This window comes from Monodon monoceros, unplaced genomic scaffold (genome assembly GCF_005190385.1).
Source record: "Monodon monoceros isolate NGI ecotype Baffin Bay Population unplaced genomic scaffold, NGI_Narwhal_1 Super_Scaffold_4, whole genome shotgun sequence".
In the NCBI taxonomy this organism is placed as follows: domain Eukaryota; kingdom Metazoa; phylum Chordata; class Mammalia; order Artiodactyla; family Monodontidae; genus Monodon; species Monodon monoceros.
The window spans coordinates 47,622,164-47,643,026 of NW_021703781.1; the positions used below are offsets into that span (position 1 = coordinate 47,622,164).

At 37.1% G+C, this 20,863-nt stretch overlaps 1 protein-coding gene across 2 annotated transcripts in view; it reads left to right on the forward strand.

Moving 5' to 3' along the window:
• HECTD2 (HECT domain E3 ubiquitin protein ligase 2) overlaps positions 1 to 20,863 on the forward strand; it is a 79,516-nt gene that overhangs the window by 6,644 nt on the left and 52,009 nt on the right. For both annotated transcript variants that reach the window (XM_029245702.1, XM_029245703.1), the window contains exon 2: positions 5,800 to 5,929. In XM_029245702.1, the coding sequence (XP_029101535.1) occupies positions 5,800 to 5,929 (130 nt within the window). The remainder of the gene's footprint in view (positions 1 to 5,799; positions 5,930 to 20,863) is intronic.

Consider the following 20,863-nt stretch of genomic DNA (forward strand, 5'->3'; position numbering starts at 1 on the left):
ACACACACACACGGGCCCTCTCTGAATTAAGGGATGTCATGCGCTCTCTGAACTCTTCAGGGCTGGGGTATGGTACATATGAATTTTTCTGAAAGGGAAAAGTAATGGCTTCAGAAAGGGGTACTGCTCACTGTTCCAGTGTAGCAGCTTAGTCTGGCATAGTGTACGGAAATTAACTTGCTTATATTTACTTGAATTGAGGAAGAGAGAGTAGCGAAAGATCAACAGAAGATGAATGAAGAAGGAGGTGGAGCTGAGAAAGCTCTGGAAAGTTTGGATTTTTCTACTTTTTCTCCTGTGATAAGGATCCCTTCTTGCACTATAAAAATGTTAGACTGCTAAGCCTTATATGAATAACTAGTTGTTCTTAAGTTGATATTTATAACTTGTTGACAGTTTAGTAAGCAGTCAAAAAACATTTTGCAGGGAATAATTATAATAAATGTCTGTGCCTTTTAAAAATAGAAACTATTAAAATTTTACTAATTCACCTTAATTGAAAAGTCATTGTGAAGTTTGAACGTAGTCATTAAAGAAAGCTGTGTTTCAAATTAACTTGGTTTTGATCCAGACATTTTTATTAAAGAACAGTAAATTGGTTGAGAATTGTGACTACCTCAAATCACACATTTTAAAAGTAGTATTTTATCCTATAAGGGTAATCTGTTGATGCAATTTCTTTTTTTCCCATCTTGTGAAATAAGTGAATAAAATCACCCAAGCGAGTTTGCCTTTCTGATAAGCAAACACTGAAATTTCTGAGCATCAGGACTAACATTTCCTTTGTATTAAGTAGAGTTAGTTTTCAGTGATCTATAAGGTCAATCGCATTGTGATTTTTTTTTTTGAGTGTTAAAGTTTTGTTTCAGAATCCACATCCTTCCTAGTCTCCTTTGAAAGATGTGGTTTATATCACTTAAAGAAAGCAATTTCACTTGGGCCGGTGCTATTTAGTTGGGGAGGGAGATTCTTCACACCTTGAAAGTAGCCAACTTTTCACATCTTAGTAGAAGTTTATAGAGCACTGATTTTATAACCTAGTATCCTAATAAGGAACTGTGAAAAAACATACAAAAAAGAAAAACAAAATACCTTTACCCAGGAACAGGGCCTAAAATAGTCTCCTTTGTAGACTCTAAATACAGTTAAGGCCTCTCATCTGGTATGGCCCTAACTGGTAGTTTAGGTCAGTTTATTTTAAAAGTTGGTAAAGCAAAGTATATTCAGTGCTTTTTATTTTAACTTAAAACATATAAATGTACATTTGTTCACCAATCTTTTGACATAGTAACATTTGCTCAGTATCTCAGGAAGCCACTCAAGTCTTTTGTAAAGTAGTTTTTCTATGCACCATAGGTATTCCCTGGACTCATTGAGACTGAAGGATCCCTGCTTTATATTAAGAGCACTTAATGTATTGCTGAACTATTCACCTTTGGGTTTGAAAAATAAATTCCATTGAGGTGTGACCAAAGTGTACAGATTGCCATTGTCCCTATATACATATCTGAAATGACCAAAGCAAGAAACTCAGTTTTTATTACTTCAGATATCTTTGATTCTTCGTCTATATTTTATACCATATTTAAATTTGCTACCTGTCCAGCAAATCTTTTCTTCCAGAATGATACAGGGAAATGATGAAATTATAATAATAATTCTGTCCTAATTCCTAAGATTGTATGTTGGATTGGATCTAGTTTAAGAAAGTATTCTTTCATCTATATCAGCTCTGTCCAATAGAAATAGAATGTGAACCACATACATAATTTAAAGTTTTCTAATAGCCACATTAAAAAGAATAAAAATAAAGATGTAAAATAAATTTTAATAATGTATTTTATTTAATACAGTATATCAAGAAATTTACCATTTCAACATTTAATCAATATAGACGCTTAATGAGATATTTTATCTCTTCTTCATACTAAGCCTTTGGACACTGTGTATTTTACACTTACTAGCACATTTCAAGTGCTCAGTAGCAAATGGTTATATTAGTGCAGATTTAAATGTTGTCTTCTTGTTCTCCCAAGATTTCTTAGATTCATTCTTCGTTCTAATTACTGTTTATTCCTACTGCAGCAGTCCTCAACATGTGGTCCTCAACATCCTTTTAGATGTCCATGAGGTCAAAACTACCTTTGTAACGATACTGGGATGTTATTTGTGTTGCCTTGTTCTCTCTCATTCTCTCGAGTGTACGGTGTAGTTTTCTGTGTGACACATGATATTGCAACAAATTGAATGCAGAAACAGATATAAAAATAGATTTGCAAAATGTAAACCATGCCACTCTTCTCACTGATTTTTGTTTGGGAAAATAGTTAATTGTCCATAAATGGGTTTATTCTATTTTAAAAGGAATTGTACATACATACAATAATTTTTAAGAATGCAGAGAGGTCCTGAAACTAGAAAGTTTGAGAACAACTATGCTAGTGTATGTAGAATTTCCTTTGTATTATTACCATTAATGCTTTTTATTTGGTATTACTGATGACAGATATTCTACCTAAGTGAATTTTCCAACTAGCCAAGTGTTGTTGGACATTTTAGAATACCCAGTCATTTATTGTATGGAACATTTTCTGAAATAACATTATGTACATCTCTTCTCAAATAGAAGATACTGAACATAATTTTAATCCTGGTGACTGGATCCCCTATGACAACTTTGCACAGCCAACTAAACCAAAGAGCTCTATGGAGAATCCATCTACCTGTGCATTTGTGTGTGTTGTCTCCATAGTAAATAAAACTTCTGCCAGTCTCACTTATCTAATAGCTAGAATGCAACATTAATTTTTACTTGATATGATTTAAAATGCTAGCATTTCCAGCTGGTTGCAAAGCTAGTAGTTTAAAATATGTTGTGAATAATGAATTTTGTAAACATTACAAAATAATGAATTTTGTAAACAGTTAAAAAAATTTTACTTCAGATACTCTAATATAGTGAGATATTATGACTTTACAAAGTGTTTCAGGATGGAACAGAGCCAGCAATTATTCTTTTATCAAAGATTGGTTTAGGGACTTCCCTGGCATGCATTGGTTAGGACTCCACGGCTTCCACTGCAGGGGGCAGTTATAACAAGGAATGATATACTTTTTCAAATGTATAGGCTATTTTAATTTTATTTTTCTAATTAGCTAGGTCTGTGAACTTGAGCATATTGTTTTAATTTACCAAGATTATGCAAATTATGTAATTTACAAAGACTTTTATAGAAAAGTATTGCATATCACTATTTTATTAATCTCTTTCTCCAATTTTCTCTGTCCTCCTTGGGAATCTACATTATAAATCTGTTAGAGATTAGAACTGATAGTTGTTAAATGGCTTTATTGATTGAATCAGTTACTTGTGGGTTGTTTTTTTTTAATTATTTGAAGATTCCACAAGTGAACCAAGCAATGTTCTTTGGGATCTCCTTTTATTAAGAAGGAGTAGAGGAAGGGGGAGAAAAATAAAATAAAATATTGAGTCTTTCCCAGATTGCTAGAATATCAAAGATTTTCCTGAAGTACAGTTAGTTTTTCTGCTTATGTTAATTTCCTCTGGTTAGGTGAGTTGCTCCTGAAGCTATTATATTTCATTCAGCATATATCTATAAAAGTAGAGAAGATAACATCAACCACAAGAGTTGTGAAAACAGGCTGATATATGTAACATACTTCCTATCACATGATAAATCCTTAATAAGTGATAGCTACTGTAGTGAGAAACTCTGAGCTATAGTGGTTTAAGAATACAGACATTAAGGTTATTCAGACTAGAGTTTGAATTCCTACTTCCCAGCTCTGTGAACTTTGGCATGGAAACTTCAGTTTCCTCATCTGTAAAATGAAGTGTAAATATGCAACTCATAGGAATGTTGTATTAAAGCACCTAATACAATAGTAGACATATACCTAGTACTCAATACATGACTTGTTTTAGTGTGTTATTATCATAGGAGTAACCATTTGTGAAACACTCAGCGTGTCATATGTTCTGTACAAGACCCTAGATGACGTTGTCTGTGATTCTGAAACTTCAGATTCATATCCTACATCTGTTAGAAGATGACTTTATTTCAGTTGGACAATATGTTTAACTTTTTTTAGGCTGGATCATGTAGCCTAATCCTAACACAGAAATATTGATTCAGACTTCACTGAGCCTAAATCTAGCCAAAAAGCAAGCAAAAACAAACAAAGCAAACAAACAAACAAACGAACAAACAAACAAACCCAAATTCTTTGAGCAGCCAAAGATGTCACACACACAAAATCGCATATGTACTTTTCTTATGGAAGCATTCCTCAAGTTCTCATTTAGTGCCCCTCACATCTCTGTTGCTTTGTTAGCTGAATGACTTTAGGTGAGTCTCAATTCCATTTTCCTCATCTATGAAATAAAGGAGTTAAATAACTAATTTCTAGAAATCTCAAATCCAGAAGCTTTTAAATTCTATGTGTATAGCATCTGAATTTTTATGGGTTATTTTTCTATACTAATCTCTTAAAAAGAAAAAACAATAAATTTACTCTGAAGTGTAGGATCTATGCACAGGATTCCCTGGACGTCAAGCTCTGTGATGAATAAGGAATTTCTAGTCCAGCATGAAGGACCAGTATGACACCAATTATAATTTCAGTGGAATAATTTAAGTAAATCACAAGTATAAATAAGAGTGATTGATTTTTGTGGAAATGGTGACCACCAGAAAAAGCTTTGCAGAGGAGTTATGATAGAATGGTTTAGGCTGCATTTACAAGGTAGTCCCAAGTTTCAGTGTTTGAAAATTGTAAAGGTGCATTTATTGCTGGTGGTATAATCTAATGTTGGTCAGCAGTGGCTCTGCCTCACATAGTGATTCGGGGACCCAAGCCAACGAATGCTGTAGCGTCTCAGCTTGTAGCCTCTGGGATTATTACAGTGGAAGAAAAGAGAGAGGAACTGGAGATTGTCCCACCAGCCTTAAATGCATCAGTACTTTCTGGTCCCAAAATGGCAGACATCACTTCTGCTTCTGGCCTGTTAGAATTAATCAGATGGCTCCATTTAGCTGTAAGAGAGTGGGCGATGTGGGAAAGTGAATATTTGGTGAGTGTAAATGTTTTTGCAACATGGCATCTGAGTTGATTCTAAAAAGCTAAGTGGAAATCAGTCTGGTAAATGAGGAAGGAGGAAATGAAAAACTCTCTACTCTGAAAGCAAAGAATGCCTAGCCATATTTTTCTTAAGTCCCCTTACACCCAAAGTCCAATCTCGTGTTTAGAGAAATAAATGAACTCTAAAAGATTTATCTTTTGACCTGAGCTTTTGAAGTTGCATCAAGACTAGAAAACCTTTAATCAATCAACCTGCGAAGTATCATATGCATGTTAACTACTGAAAAAATATTTGTGGAGGTCACAAAAACAGTGTTACCTAAATACCAAGTTAAAATAGCAGATAACATGAATGAAACGTGTACTGTGGGCAAGGAACTCTGCTCATTGTTTTACATGCATTATCTCAGTTAAACCTCACAGTAACCCTGTGAGGAAGGTACTGTTATTATCCCCATTTCCAAACTTTATCAACCTGTAAGCAGTTAGATGGCATGACTGTTTTCCTTTTATACTTAAAACAATTTGGTCCTGGAAAAGGTAAGTCAATAATATATACAGGTTTTATCTATCTAGCTATTGTGCATCTATCATCAGATTAAAATCTCTGTTTTAAATGTTTATGATTTTTGCAGTAAAATAATTTAAATACAGTGACTAGGAATTATGCTGCAATGTTAACTTTTCTGTTTTTAGGGTTTGGACAGGGGATCCAAAGGCCAGATTTCTACTTCCAGCAGTTTTATTTCAACTGTTAACCAGAAGAAAGAAGCCGCTGAAAGCAGAAGTTCACCTACACATCTTGTTTTCCCTAACATCAAGAATGGTAAAAAATTTTTAATTTTAAAAATTAATGTAGTTACAATTATTAAAAGTATATGTAGTATGTGTATCTTGGCGCAAGTATATTATTGAACTATTAAAAAGTAGATTTTAATTATTCAGTGTTGTTCTACTAGGTCTAGTTAGTTAATACAATAAAAAATAAGCTATAAATATTTACAGAAAGGAGCAAAATCATTATTTTTAGGTAATTGTTACCTAGAGTAAGAGAATCACATACAAAGCTCATGAATAAGAAAGTTTGGTTAGGGAGCCTGACACAATATAAACATACAAAAATTCAGTAGATTTCCTTTATTTGAGCAGTAATCAATCAGAAGAGTTGATGGAAAATATATGAAATAGTTAGAAATAAACCAAGGAGAAAGTGAGCAAAACCTATACGAAGAAAAACTATGAAACTTTATCAAAAGACTAAAAGGTGGTTTGAATGGAAAAACTTAAATATCATAGAGATCTCAGATACACCCGATTTACTCTCTAACATTTAATGAATTTTTCAACAGTTTTTTGGGGGGAAACTTAAGAAAATGATGCTCTATTTGATTTATAAGAATAAATGAGAGAATGCAAGGAAAAGTAATGAGGGAACCCATTCCTTCGTATTACTATATATTATAAAGCTGTACCAATGGTAGGACTACCACCAAGGTAGCCAAATACATGGAGATGGATCAGGAAAACATAGTGTATATAAATGATATTAAATTATTCAAAAGATGGAATTAGGCCAACTAGCCAACTTTTTGAAAATGGTAACTTTAGATTTTTAAAAACTACAAAAGTACTAGAAGAAAACACAGGAAATTGTTTTTATAATAAAATTCTTGGAATGATAGCAATGTGAACAGCCATAAAACAAAAAAATTGCAAAGTTTGAAGACATAAGAAAATTTAAAAGTTCTATAGGAATTTTAGAAGGTCATAAAGTTAAAGTAAGATGTCATAGTCAGTGAAAACAAATCCTTGAATCATAGAGATCATTAATAAATCAGTAAAATGAACATTTCATTAGGAAAAAAGACAAAGTGTATGAACAGACCCATCAAAAAAGGAAATATGAATAATTAATACACGTGAAAGGATGCTCAGTCTCACTAGTATTAAAGGAAGTACAGATTAAACAAGTAGTTAACATTTCCCTACTCAGTGGCGGAGAATGAAGACATGTGTATCTGGGGTTGTCTAGGGAGTGTGAAAATGGGCACTTTTATGAGTAGAGGGCTTGGAAATTGATACAACTTTTCTGGAGAGCAAATTATTTGACATACATTCAATTTTTTAAATGTTCATATACTCGCTGATCCAGTGTTACATTTCTAGGAATTTATTCTAAGGAAATAACGTATGTTGAAAGACCTATGGAAAGAATGTACATTGTTTATAATAGTGGTATTTGAAGCAATCTAAATGAACTGGTTGACTAAATTATGGTAATCCATATTGTAAGTACCATGCTTTTATTAAGAGATGACAGGTATATAAATTTTCTAGGAGAAATACTTATAATACATTGTAAAATGAAAAATGCAAGTTACACAGTAATAGGTAGAATATGACTCCAATTTTTTTAAGTGTGGGGAAACCTTTTATACTTCTTTGAGCAGAATAAAGAAGTATGGAAGGATGCCCACCAGCCTGTTAATGGTTTCCTCAGGAAAGTAGGATTGGGTGGATATTATTAATATGCTCGATTTCTTTATACAACTCTATATTGTTTTATCACAGGGAACATATACTACTTGCATAATTTTAAGTGCCCCTTGCCCTGTAATGAAACAAAACAAATCTGCAAAGGTTTAGATATCCCTCACACCTGGACAAAAAACAACAAACCTCAGAATGTTTAAGGACCTTGTTCCTGGTAAATTGCTGTGTCCATAAGCTGCACATGGCATAAATTATTCTTGCACATATTTTCTGTTGACACTCCAAAGGATTGCTAGACCTATTCTACACTCTTGCAAGTTAGTATTTATATTGTCTCATTTATCAACCTTTGCCTTTGATGATTTCTTTCTTCTTTTATTTATTTTTATTTTTTTTAAATTTTATTTTTTTATACAGCAGGTTCTTATTAGTTATCTGTTTTATACATATTAGTGTATATATGTCAACCCCAATCTCCCAATTCATCCCACCCCTATCCCCACCCCCACCCCTGCCCCACTTTCCCCCCTTGGTGTCCATACATTTGTTCTCTACATCTGTGTCTCTATTTCTGCCTTGCAAACCAGTTCATCTGTACCATTTTTCTAGATTCCACATATATGCGTTAATGTACGATATTTGTTTTTCTCTTTCGGACTTACTTCACTCTGTATGACAGTCTCTTGGTCCATCCACGTCTCTACAAATGACCCAATTTTGTTTCTTTTAATGGCTGAGTAATATTCCATTGTATATATGTACCACATCTTCTTTATCCATTCGTCTGTCAGTGGGCATTTAGGTTGCTTCCATGACCTGGCTATTGTAAATAGTGCTGCAGTGAACATTGGGATGCATGTGTCTTTTTGAATTATGGTTTTCTCTGGGTATATGCCTAGTAGTGGGATTGCTGGGTCATATGGTGATTCTATTTTTAGTTTTTAAGGAACCTCCATACTATTCTCCATAATGGCTCTATCAATTTACATTCCCACCAGCAGTGCAAGAGGGTTCTCTTTTCTCCACACCCTCTCCAGTATTTGTTGCTCATAGATTTTCTGATGATGCCCATTCTAACCTGTGTGAGGTGATACCTCATTGTAGTTTTGATTTGCATCTCTCTAATAATTAGTGATGTTGAGCATCTTTTCATGTGCCTCTTGGCCATCTGTAGTCTTCTTTGGAGAAATGTCTATTTAGGTCTTCTGCCCATTTTTTGACTGGGTTGTTGGTTTTTTTAATACTGAGCTGCATGAGCTGTTTGTATATTTTGGAGATTAATACTTTGTCCATTGATTCGTTTGCAAATATTTTCTCCCATTCTGAGGGTTGTCTTTTTGTCTTGTTTATAGTTTCCTTTGCTGTGCAAAAGCTTTTAAGTTTCTTTAGATCCCATTTGTTTATTTTTGTTTTTATTTCCATTACTCTAGGAGGTGGGTCAAAAATGACCTTGCTGTGATTTATGTCATGGAGTGTTCTGCCTATGTTTTCCTCTAAGAGTTTTATAGTGTCTGGCCTTATATTTAGGTCTTTAATCCGTTTTGAGTTTATTTTTGTGTATGCTGTTAGGGAGTGTCCTAATTTCATTCTTTTACATGTAGCTGTCCAGTTTTCCAGCACCACTTATTGAAGAGACTGTCTTTTCTCCATTGTATATCCTTGCCTCCTCTGTCATAGATTAGTTGGCCATAGGTGTGTAGGTTTATCTCTGGGCTTTCTATCCTGTTCCATTGATCAACATTTCTGTTTTTGTGCCAGTACCATATTGTCTTGATTACTGTAGCTTTGTAGTATAGTCTGAAGTCAGGGAGTCTGATTCCTCCAGGCCCGTTTTTTTCCCTCAAGATTGCTTTGGCTATTCGGGGTCTTTCTTCTTTTATTTACATACACACACACAAGCATATTTCATTACCTCAGTCTTATTCTAAGGAGGCACCAGTGCTCGTATGTCACAGTCCTGCAACCCACAACAAAACAAACTTATAATTGTGATACCATTATACCATAAATAAATAAAGTGAGCCTATTTGATGGGGGAGAGGAGTTGAGAGAGATGATTTCTATTTTAGACATGAACTAGATACTAACTGTAACCCTTATTTGTATAATATTTACAATTTAGGGAAACCTTTCATGTAATTTTCTTTGAGCAATCACATAAAATAGAATAGGTATTAGAATCATTGCCATATAGTTTTCTGTTGCTGCTTAATGAATTATCACAAACGTAATGTCTTAAAAGCAACACAATTTATTAGCTCACAGCTCTTTAAGTCAGAGGTCTTGGTGGGTGTGGCTGGGTTTTCTACTTGGGAGTCTCTCAAGGTGGAAGCTGGGCTGGACTCTGGGGAAGAATCCTTCTCTGAGGTCCTCAGGTTGCTGGCAGAACTCACTGTATGCAGTTGAGACTGAGGTCCCGTCTCCTTGCTGATTGTCAGCCAGGGCTGCTCTCAGCTTCCAGGGACCCTCACAGGTTGCCACGGGCTGCCCCTAGGCCCTTTGGCTGTATCCCAGCCTACTGTTTCAGGGCTGGCAGCAGGATCCCTTGTGTCGAATCCCCTTAGTACTTCCAGTGCCTCTGCCTTTGTCTTCTGCAACCAGTGGGAGAAAGCTCTCTGCTTGTAAAGGCCTCATGTTACAAGGTTTTGCCTACCTGGATAATCTCCCTATTTTAAGGTCAACCAGTTAGTAGCCTTAATTAGATCTGCACAACCCCTTTTGTCATGTTATGCAAGGTGATCAGGATGGAACACCAGGAGGCTGAGAATCGTCCAGCCATCTTAAAATTCTGCTTCTCACACCCATAAGAGAATTGGCTCAGACAGGGTAAGTGACTTGGCCACAGTCATGCTGCTAAGTGACAGAACCACAGTTCAATCCCACATTTTCTGACAACAGAACTCTTGTTCTGAGAGACAGAGGAAACTCCTGATTGACTTGTTTCTCTTGGCTGATTAATCATATCACATTAATCACACAACTCTAATTACATCATCTCCATACTCCCTAGCTTCCAAAATTAAATAAAAATTTTTTACCTTGACACGCAAGGATATTCGTAATATGACAGCTTTTCAACTTTATCTCCCGTCTTTCTCCTACATACTTACATTTCAACTATTCTCCGGGATGCCTCACACCTTTTTACCACAGAGTTTTTGCAATTTTTTCCCACTGCCTGGAACACTCTGTCCCCTCTTCTCTACCTGTCAGATCCTGTCTGTTCTTCAAAGCTACCTTTTTACTAAACCTTTACTGATTCTCCCTAACCAGATGTAATTCTTCCCTTCTTACAATTTAGGGGTTTTTTTCTCACCTCTTTTAGTCTCTCAACCTTGTGTAGTATCACTTGTGTACTTTAATCTCCTAGACTGTATGTTTCATGAGGGAATAAATACCTTTGTAACCCCTGCAGAGCCTAGGACAGTCCCCTTATTCATCAGGGGATCTTAGCAAGTATTTATCGCATAGGATGAAACAAGAGAGAACTCGGGACTGGAAGGAGCTGTGCAAGTGGGCGCACCAGAGCAGTAACACCAGCAGCCACACCAGCGACTTCATATAGTGCCCACTGCGTGTCGGGCACAATTCCAAGCACTGTACAGATATAGACTCCAGTAGTACCTACAGCAGCCTGAGATAGGAATTATTTTCCTAGTCCAAGGGTAAGGAAACTTAAGCCACAGAGAGTTGTAAGTGCTTGCCCTGCATGAATTTATGTAGCTAATGAATGGCAGAGACAGAAAAAGGAAAAGAGAGTCAAAGGTAGTTTAAAAGAAGGAGAGTTGGTAAAAAGAAAAGGAAATGAGCCCTGAAGGAGCTAAGAGACCCAGGTTGTGCTATGACTTGGAACTTCAAGGGAAAAGAAAATTTAAAGAAGAGGATTTAGTCAATAACGCCATTGGTAAGAGAGGACAAGATGAGTAAGCACTGCGGCAGAGCCAAGGATTTGTTGGTTAATGTGTTTATGGTGACTTTGAGAACAGTTTCAGTAGGATGGGATGAGGAGAATTCAAATTGTAAAATGTTAAGGGTAGATCTAATTAAGGCTACTAATTGGTTGACCTTAAAATAGGGAGATTATCCAGGTAGGCAAAACCTTGTAACATGAGGCCTTTACAAGCAGAGAGCTTTCTCCCACTGGTTGCAGAAGACAAAGGCAGAGGCACTGGAAGCACTAAGGGGATTCGACACAAGGGATCCTGCTGCCAGCCCTGAAACAGTAGGCTGGGATACTGCCAAAGGGCCTGAGGGCAGCCCGTGGCAACCTGTGAGGGTCCCTGGAAGCTGAGAGCAGCCCTGGCTGACAGTCAGCAAGGAGACGGGACCTCAGCCTCAACTGCAAACAGTGAATTCCGCCAGCAACCTGAGGACCTTGGAGGAGGATTCTTCCCCAGAGTCCAGCCCAGGTTCCACCTTGAGAGACCCCCAAGTAGAAAACCCAGCCACACCCACCAAGACCTCTGACTTAAAGAGCTGTGAGGTGATAAATGGTGTTACCACTAATCTGGTAAGAATCTAGGGGCAGTGTAGACAGCCTTTAGAGTAGCTTGAACTGGAAGGAAGAAAGAAAGAACAGTGGAATTTTTTTTTTTTTAAGCCAAGTCAAAAAATATTTTTTTAACATCTTTATTGGAGTATAATTGCTTTACAATGGTGTGTTATAAAGCACAAACTAGAACAGTGGAATCTTGCAGGGTAGTGTGGTCAAGCAAAAAGATCTGGCACAGGGAGAGGTTAAAGTTGCAGTAGGAATGTAAAATAATAAAATGAACAGAGAGAATAGGATCCAGGATGAAGACAAGCACAGGGGTTGAGGTGTTGGCTCCAGCAAGGAAAGAAGGGCACTTCTTGCTCAGACTATGGACTTGAGGGAAGAGAGGGAGTAGGAGAAGGAAATGGAAGTTTTTCTTGCCATGAATTTAGTCATCTACTTGGAGAATGTGTTAGTTTCCTAGGGCTTCTGCAATAAAGCACCACAAACTTGGTGGCTTAAAACAATAGAAATTTGTTCTCTCCTGGTTCTGGAGGCTATAAGTCTAAACTGCAGGTATTGGCCGGGTTGGTTCCTTTTGAAGCTTCTGAGGGAGAATCTGTTCCATGCCTCTCTCCTAGCTTCTGCTGGTTGCCAGCAATTCTTGGTGTCCCTTGGCTTGTAGATGCCTCACTGCAATCTCTGCCTCTATCTTTACATGGCCTTCTCTCCTGTATGTCTTTCTGTGCCCAAATTCCTCTCTTCTTGTAAGGACACCAGTCACTGGATTAGGGCCCATCCCAATCCAGTATGACCTCATCTTAATTCAGTTACAACTACAAAGACCTTATTTCCAAATAAAGTCACATTAACAGGTCCTGGGGGTTTAGGACTTCAACATATCTTTCTGGCTGACACAGTTCAGCCTACAGCAGAGGGTTAGAAACCTTATGAACACTGAATTGTCTGCTAAGGAGAATGATAGGGAATCAAAAGGAAAGGATGCATAACCTTCTTCGTTTGGGCTGTTTGTTCAGATTCCTTAGCTTTTGATTCCCACTGACACTATACTCCATTCTTTCTACACTGCTACTATCTTAATCTCTGAGCCCAGCTCACCAGCGTGTTGCCCACACCTGCCTGTCTCCTCCCTGGGTGCACGTATTGATTCAGAATGTGGTCCACCTACTTGGGCTCCCGCCACTTCTCTGCTTCCCTCTCATCTGTTCCATTATTGTGGAATCTGCAGTCAGCCCGACCCTAAACTTGGAGTATTTGTATATATGTCAGTCTATAGGAATAGGCCTGTTAGCAGACTTCCTTTACCATGTTGGAACTCCCAGTGCTGACTTCTCCTAGCTGTTCTGTCTGGATGCTGCTTGAATTCGGCATGGAGTTCATATGTCAAGACTGCTGCAAAAGAAGTCTTTTATTGAGTGGGAAGTTAGACAAAGTCTTCCAAATGTAAGCGTGTTTATAATTCCATGATCTTTTGCGAAGCCTCTCTTGCCAATAAGTTTGTTTCCTCAAAGATGCCTCATTCTTGGCATTTATTACAACTTCCCTCCCTCTAGCGGGACCTGTGCTGGGTATTCTCTAACAGCTTGTCTCCCCGTCTGATCTTCAAATGGTATTAGAGAAGCTGCAAAAGCCCAGCGTGGGTTTACCTAACAGCTGAGGGATGCCTTTCCTCCCTGTAGATCACATGACTAGGTATGCCTCTCGAGTTGGCTGTCCTTTTAAAGATCAGACAAGTGTGGGAGTTTTACCTACTATAACAGCTGCTGGAGATGATACATCTTCAGAAAAACAATGTAAATGGTAAGTAATGGTGTGGGGTGGTAAGCACTACATCCTCTCTTACTCTTTTGTACCTTCCTTTCTACAGTGATTATGCTCCTGTCAGATTATTTAAAACATCTTTAAACAGCACAGACCATCTTTAAAAGAAAGGAAATAATTCCTCTCCAAACCTTTTAAAATATCTTTGCGCTCTTGGTAATTCAGAAAGAGTTGACATTAACTCTGACAGTGCTCCGGGGCACTGTTCCTCTCCCAGCTCAGTCTGTTTTATGAGTTTACTCTAGAAGAGCCCTGAGGTGACATAATGAACTGTGCAATTTTTACACGCTCTGGAGAAATGCATCCCATGCTCTTTGCTGCTCTGAAAGAGCCAAGAGAACAGAGTGGTCTTCAGCTCAGATGGTGCTGGATCTGTGTGTGGTGGGATGCTGTGATCTATTCGCAGGTGAAGTGCCACAGAGTTTTCACAGTTTCTCCAAAAGCAGCTTTAGAGGCAGACAGGGAAACAAACTGTGAGAAGAAACCCAGCACAGGACTTGCCATCTGGGGAGAGAAAAGTACTCACAATAACTGCTGTAGGATTTCCATCTTAGAAAAAGTATCTCCAAGGCCTCAAATGACCCCATTTCCAGGATTCCTGGGAGAATGAATTGATTTTGGACTAAATCTCCAAGATCCTTTTGTAGGTCCGTCAGTAATCTTGGACTTAGCTTTTCTTAACCATGCCTATGGGAGCGATATATCTGTCAAGAACTTAGAGTACCTTGCTGCATTGATTTGTTGATTCGTCTGTCTCTTGACTAGTCTATAAACTCCTTAAGCTTCTTTTTGGAGAGGGGAAAAGCCTAGTCTAATTTTTTTAATATTAAAGTTAATTTTTTGAATGGATAGCACACTTCTGTGTTTCAAAAATCAAAACTATAAAATGAGGTATGTTTCAGATGTCTCACTTTCACACTCTTCCCTGCTGTATTCTGTATTCTTTCCTGTGTTTCATTATGTAAATGAAAACAAATATAAATATTCATTCTGATTTTCCACTTTATCTTAAAATAAAGTAACTACCTACACATTATCCAGCACATTGGGTTTTTTTCTTAATGTACCCTGGATATCTTTCTATGTCAGTACATAAAGAGCTTCCTTACTCTTTTTTTATAGTTATATTCCATTGTGTTGGGCTTACTAAGATCCTATTAAAATAACTTAGTTGTTTTTTTGTCTTTTGCTATTGTAAACAATGCCACAATGAATGGCTCTGTACATATGTCATTTTGTTCCTGTGCAGGTTTATCTGTAGGATTTCTTAGAAGTGGAATTGTTGAGTCCAACAGTAAGTGCCTTTGCAATTTCTGTGTATCTCCAGGATCCAGTGTCCATGGTACACAGAGTCTTGACTCAGTAAATAATTTACTGAATGAGGAAATATATGGGAGGTACTTTTTCTGGGTTTCTGGCCAGTTCACCCTGTAACCTATCTCAAGGCTACAATAAGTTCTCTAAGATATGTCCAGTATAGGGCATCTATTCTATTAGAGATAACCTTGTATAAAAAGGACTTTTGAATATTTTTATAACTAGACCCATAAAAGAACATTTTATGTATGCTTTCATTGTAGTTTTACAAACACACATACCATTGAACTTAGTAAAAAGTACACCTCCAAACACTAATGAATGTGTCACTTTATTTGGCTCTGATGGCTAAAGTCCTGTGAGTCAGAGTGGGTTTTTTTTTCCCTTCTTTCTTCCTTTCTCTCTCCCACCTTCAATTTTATTTTTTGCCAAATGTTCAGAAAAGTCATCCTATAGACAAGGATGTAAACACCACCTGTTATGAGTAATCCACTCTGGTCTCTCCCTGTTTCCACGGCTTGCCACTACTGAAGTAGTCAGAAACAGTACAGAGTACTGAACTGCTAGAGGGATCCTTCAGATTGTAGCTTGCTTATTGCCTGCCCAGCACTCGGAGGTTGTCAATTATGATACTAAATAAGAACTGCGTCTTTGAGTTTACTACTACTAGTAGCTGTCATTGGGACCTTAGACGTTAAACCTAGCCCTCGAGACCCTTCGTTTACTCATCTATAGACTGAGAAAATGGAGAATTATGAGTTGTAAAATATCTTCTACACCTGAGTTTTTTGATTTAAAGGGTTAATTTTCCAACATACTGATTTTGTTTGATCCTTGTTGAGTTTTGTTTGACATTTCATAGTTTACTAGCACCTACTTCCATGTAAATTTAGGATTCAGTTTTGCTACTTGTTTTTATACATGATAGAAAGTTCAGCTTTATTCTGTAATCTAGTCATACAGCATTCTGCCACATTTTTCATCCGTAGAGAGCCACTAAAGCTGGCCCAGGTTCAAAGGGAAAAGAATTAGACTCAATCTTTTGATGGGAGGAATATCAAAGAATTTATGGACATATTTTAAAAGTACCACATCATGTGAATTGTAAGATGCAGATCCAGAAAGAGAAGCCAGGTCTTCTGAGGCTTATTTCAGAACTTTTTCCTTTACCCTGTTGTAGGGCAGGAGGTTGTAACTAAAATCAGGTGTTTAAATGACATATTCATGTTAAGTTTCCAGGCTCCTTCAATTTTTCTATTATAGGTCATTATATTATATTGTATAATAGAGAATTTTTACCTTTTTTGGTCGGTTTATAAGTCCTGTCCATTTTGTTCTTAAAAGTTTTAGAGATGGAAGTTAGAAATTATTGAACCAGTGGTTTTCAAACATATTTTTGTTACTTTTATTTTCAGAGCAAAATACTTTTTGAAAAACAATTTTTCTCAGACCATCAGTATATTAAGCAGAGAAGAGCTGAGCTTCCCTGAGTAGACACGTCGACACAGCACCATTCCCCTGAGGTGGCCCTTGAAGTTCTTCTTAGGAGCCTTGGGAACAACAGACTTAGGCCATCTGTCTCATTTTATAATGTCACAGCTGAGGCCCAAGGAGTTTCATTGACTTGTCCACGGTTATGAAAGTTAGTAACCTAGCCAGCAACAGGACCTAGGGCGTTACTTCCAAGGCTGGTGCTTTCTCCATTACTTCTTACTTATTTAATTACAAATTATTTGGGATGACATTTAGGGTATAGCATTTTGCAACAGTGTGTCACCAGCAGCAAACCTTTATATCAGTGTTTCCTCTCCAGCAGTAGGGGGTTAAGGAACAGAGACCCAGTTTCCTCCTGTTGGACACCTAACCTACATAGAGACTCTTGTTACCTTTGATGCTGCTCTTGCTACCTGTGCTGGCCGACCAGGAACTGTCTTCAGTCTCCTAATCATATGACCAGTTTACAGTGTCAGTCTTCATCCTGGTGGTGCCACTGTGGAAAGCTACATATTACTCGTCTCCAACCAGAGTCAACCTGCACTAGCTTCTTGAAAACAGTGAGCTGGTAAAATTTGGCTAATAATCTCACACCCATATATATCGTTATATTATGATCTTCACATTTTTAAAAATACACTGCCAGCCCCCACCATAACCCTTATTCTTCTTGCATGGCATTAAGTGTTTTACTTAATGTTTCTAAGCAACCAAGTAAAATTGGCAACACTATATTAAAAGAAAGGGAGAATGATTACCGTTTATCAATTTAGCTCAGAGTAGTCCCAAGTATTGGCTGAATGAAACCTAAATGACAGGTTCACTGGTAAATATATTTTGACTTTTCTCAGTGTATTACGATATTCTGTATTGCAAAGAAAGCTGCATATGATAGAACAAAGATTTGCCTGTTCTATTTATAATATCGATTTGAGATTTAATTAATCCTTCATCACCACAGTTATTGATTTTCTCTTTTGAATTAGATTTTAATAACCATCTGCAAGAACAGGCTGAAAGCCTGTCTCTGGAAACAATGCCTTGATATTCGGGGACGTGAGAGCAGCTGTGAGCTGTTATTCTTCCTTTCTTAATAGCTGAATGTCACATCCTGTAGATTGGCTTTCATTCACTAATGTGAGCAAAGGACTCTGCCTTTCTTTCTGACTCAAGTCCCATTAACATCGTACGTTAGCATTCTGCATTACTCTTCAGTCCAAGTTACCTTCCAAACTAAAAATAAATTCCATCTAGGCCTCTAATTCTAACCTCACCCTATAATCCTCTCGGCTTTGGCATTGCGATTTCTCTTATGTAAGAATCTCCCCACTACTCAGTCTTTGCCAAAATCCAGTTCTCTTACTAAATAAAATTTCACTCTTCCACCTCAGTATGGTATTAATAAAAATGAGTGGGTATAAAAATGTGTATATATGCTCTATGAGTGAATAAGTTAGTTTATATATGAAGGAGTTTGTTTGTTTCTAATAGTGGGTGTTTATAGCCAGGTTGAGAAAGGTGTGCAGGAAGAGATAGGAGAGGGTAAGCCTGGTGAAGAGGAAGAGAAACTGTAGAGGAGCCTCAAAATATAATAATAAAAGACTGGTGTTGGAGAGAGGTTCTTTTCTGCAACATTCTTTCCCTTTAATAATGATTGCCAAACATAACCCATAACAAATAATTTACAGAGATACCAAATTTTACTCACTAATAAATTGAACTTCTGTCCAATTTGTGCTTAAAGTACAAATTGCTAGAAATTAGTTATTTCCACATTTAATAAAGGGTTTAAAACTCAGTTATAGAACTAAATTAAAGAAATTTAATCATCTGTTTTATGTTGTCGGCATCACTGTTCTCTCCTTAAACCACTGAACAACATTTCTCAGTGTGATCCTCAGACTTGCATGTTAGAAATGCAGATTCTTGGGCCCCGCCCCAGACCTACTGAATCACAAACTTTGAGAGGGCCTAGTAGTCTTTGTTTTAGTTCAACAAGGTCTTCAGGTGATTCTGATAAACAGTAAAGTTTGAAAATCGTTGCTGTTGAGTATAAGAAATTGGCATCTCTGTACTATCTTCTAATGTGAAAGGTTATTTTAAAAGATACTCTTGGGACTTCCCTGGTGGCACAGTGGTTAAGAATCCGCCTGCCAATGCAGGGGACACGGATTTGATCCCTGGTCCGGGAAGAACCCACATGCCACGAGGAACTAAGCCCATGCACCACAACTACTGAGCCTGCGCTGTAGAGCCCACGAGCCACAACTACTGAGCCTGCATGCCACAACTACTGAAACCCACGCACCTAGAGCCCATGCTCCACAACAAGAGAAGCCACCATAATGAGAGGCCTGTGCACCGCAACAAAAGAGTAGCCCCGGCTCGCCACAACTAGAGAAAGCCTGCACACAGCAACGAAGACCCAATGCAGCCAAAAATTAAATTAAATTTTAAAAAAAGATACTCTTAACACTAATAAAATTTGAAGTCAGTGATAGATCCAAAGTTAGCTGCTTAATTGGGAGAGTGAATAAGGAAGGAAGGAGGACCTTATAGCTGTGTTACTGCTGTGATGATTGATGATTCTGTTTGCTTAGTAGAAAATATATTCTGATTACATTAGAATGGAATTACATTTCATTATTGTAGAATTTAGAATCTATAGAATATTCATCTATTCTATTGGTTTGGAAGTATTAATACTTGACAAAATACAGTAACCAAAGTAAAATGCTTAGTGGATAGACTCAGCAGCAGAATGGAAGAGACAGGAATTAAAGAGCTGGAATATAGAACAATGGAAATTACCCAGTCTGAACAATAAAGAGAAAATAGACTGGAAAGAAAAAGAGAATCATCTCAGAGACCTGTGGGACTATAACAAAAGACATTACATTCTTTTTTTTTAACATCTTTATTGGAGTATAATTGCTTTACAATGGTGTGTTAGTTTCTGGTTTATAACAAAGTGAATCAGCTATACATATACATATATCCCCATATCTCCTCCCTCTTGTGTCTCCCTCCCACCCTCCGTATCCCACCCCTCTAGGTGATCACAAAGCACCGAGCTGATCTCCCTGTGCTATGCAGCTGCTTCCCACTAGCTATCTATTTTACATTTGGTAGTATATATAAAAGACATTACATTCTTGTCATTGGAGTCTTAGAAGGAGAGGAAGAAGAGGGTAGGCTGAAAAACTACTCAAAAAGTAATTGAAAGCTTCCCATACTTGGCAAGAGACATGAACCTATAGGTTCAAGAAGCTGAGCAAATCCCATACAGGGTAAACCTAAAGAAATCCTCATCAAGTCATATCATAATTAGACCTCTGAAAACTAAAGACAACAGCAACAAAATGTTTAAAAGCAGCCAGAGAAACAGGATACCTTTACTGCTAGGGGAAAACCTTTCAAATAACAGCAGATTTCTTATCAGTAACCACGGAGGCCAGAATGAAGTTGCTGGGAGAACTCCCAGCACAGAATCCTACACCTGATGAAAATGTTTTTCAGGAATGGAGAGGATATCAAGACATTCTCAGATGGAAGAAAACAAACAGAATTTGTTGCCAGTGGATGGTCTAAAAGAGTGCATTAAGAGGTTCCCTAAACAGAAAAGAAACAATAAAAGAAGGAACCTTGAACATCAAGAAAAAGAAATAACATGATAAGCAAAAACTAGGTAGTACAATAGACTTTCCTTTTCCTTTTGTGTTTTGTAAATTATGGTTGACACTGGAAACAAACATTATAACACTGGTATGGTTCTAAATGTATGTAAGTAAATACTTAAGATAATTATAAACAGAGAAGTGTAATGAGATGTAAAAGCAGGTACAATTTCTACACTTTACTCCAGCTGGTAAAACGATGACACCGTAGACTAAAATAAGTTATGTGTATGTAATGTAACATCTAGAGCAACCTTTCAGTAACGCTACAGATAAATCAAAATGGAATTCTAAAAAATGTTCAAGTAACTCGCAGGGAGGCAGGAAAAATAAGAACGACCAAATAGAAAACAAAAATATTAAATGGTAGAACTTAAGCCCTAACATATCAATAATTATATTAAATGTAAATGGTCTAAATACATCAATTAAAAGACAGAGATTGGCAGAGTAGGTTAAAAAC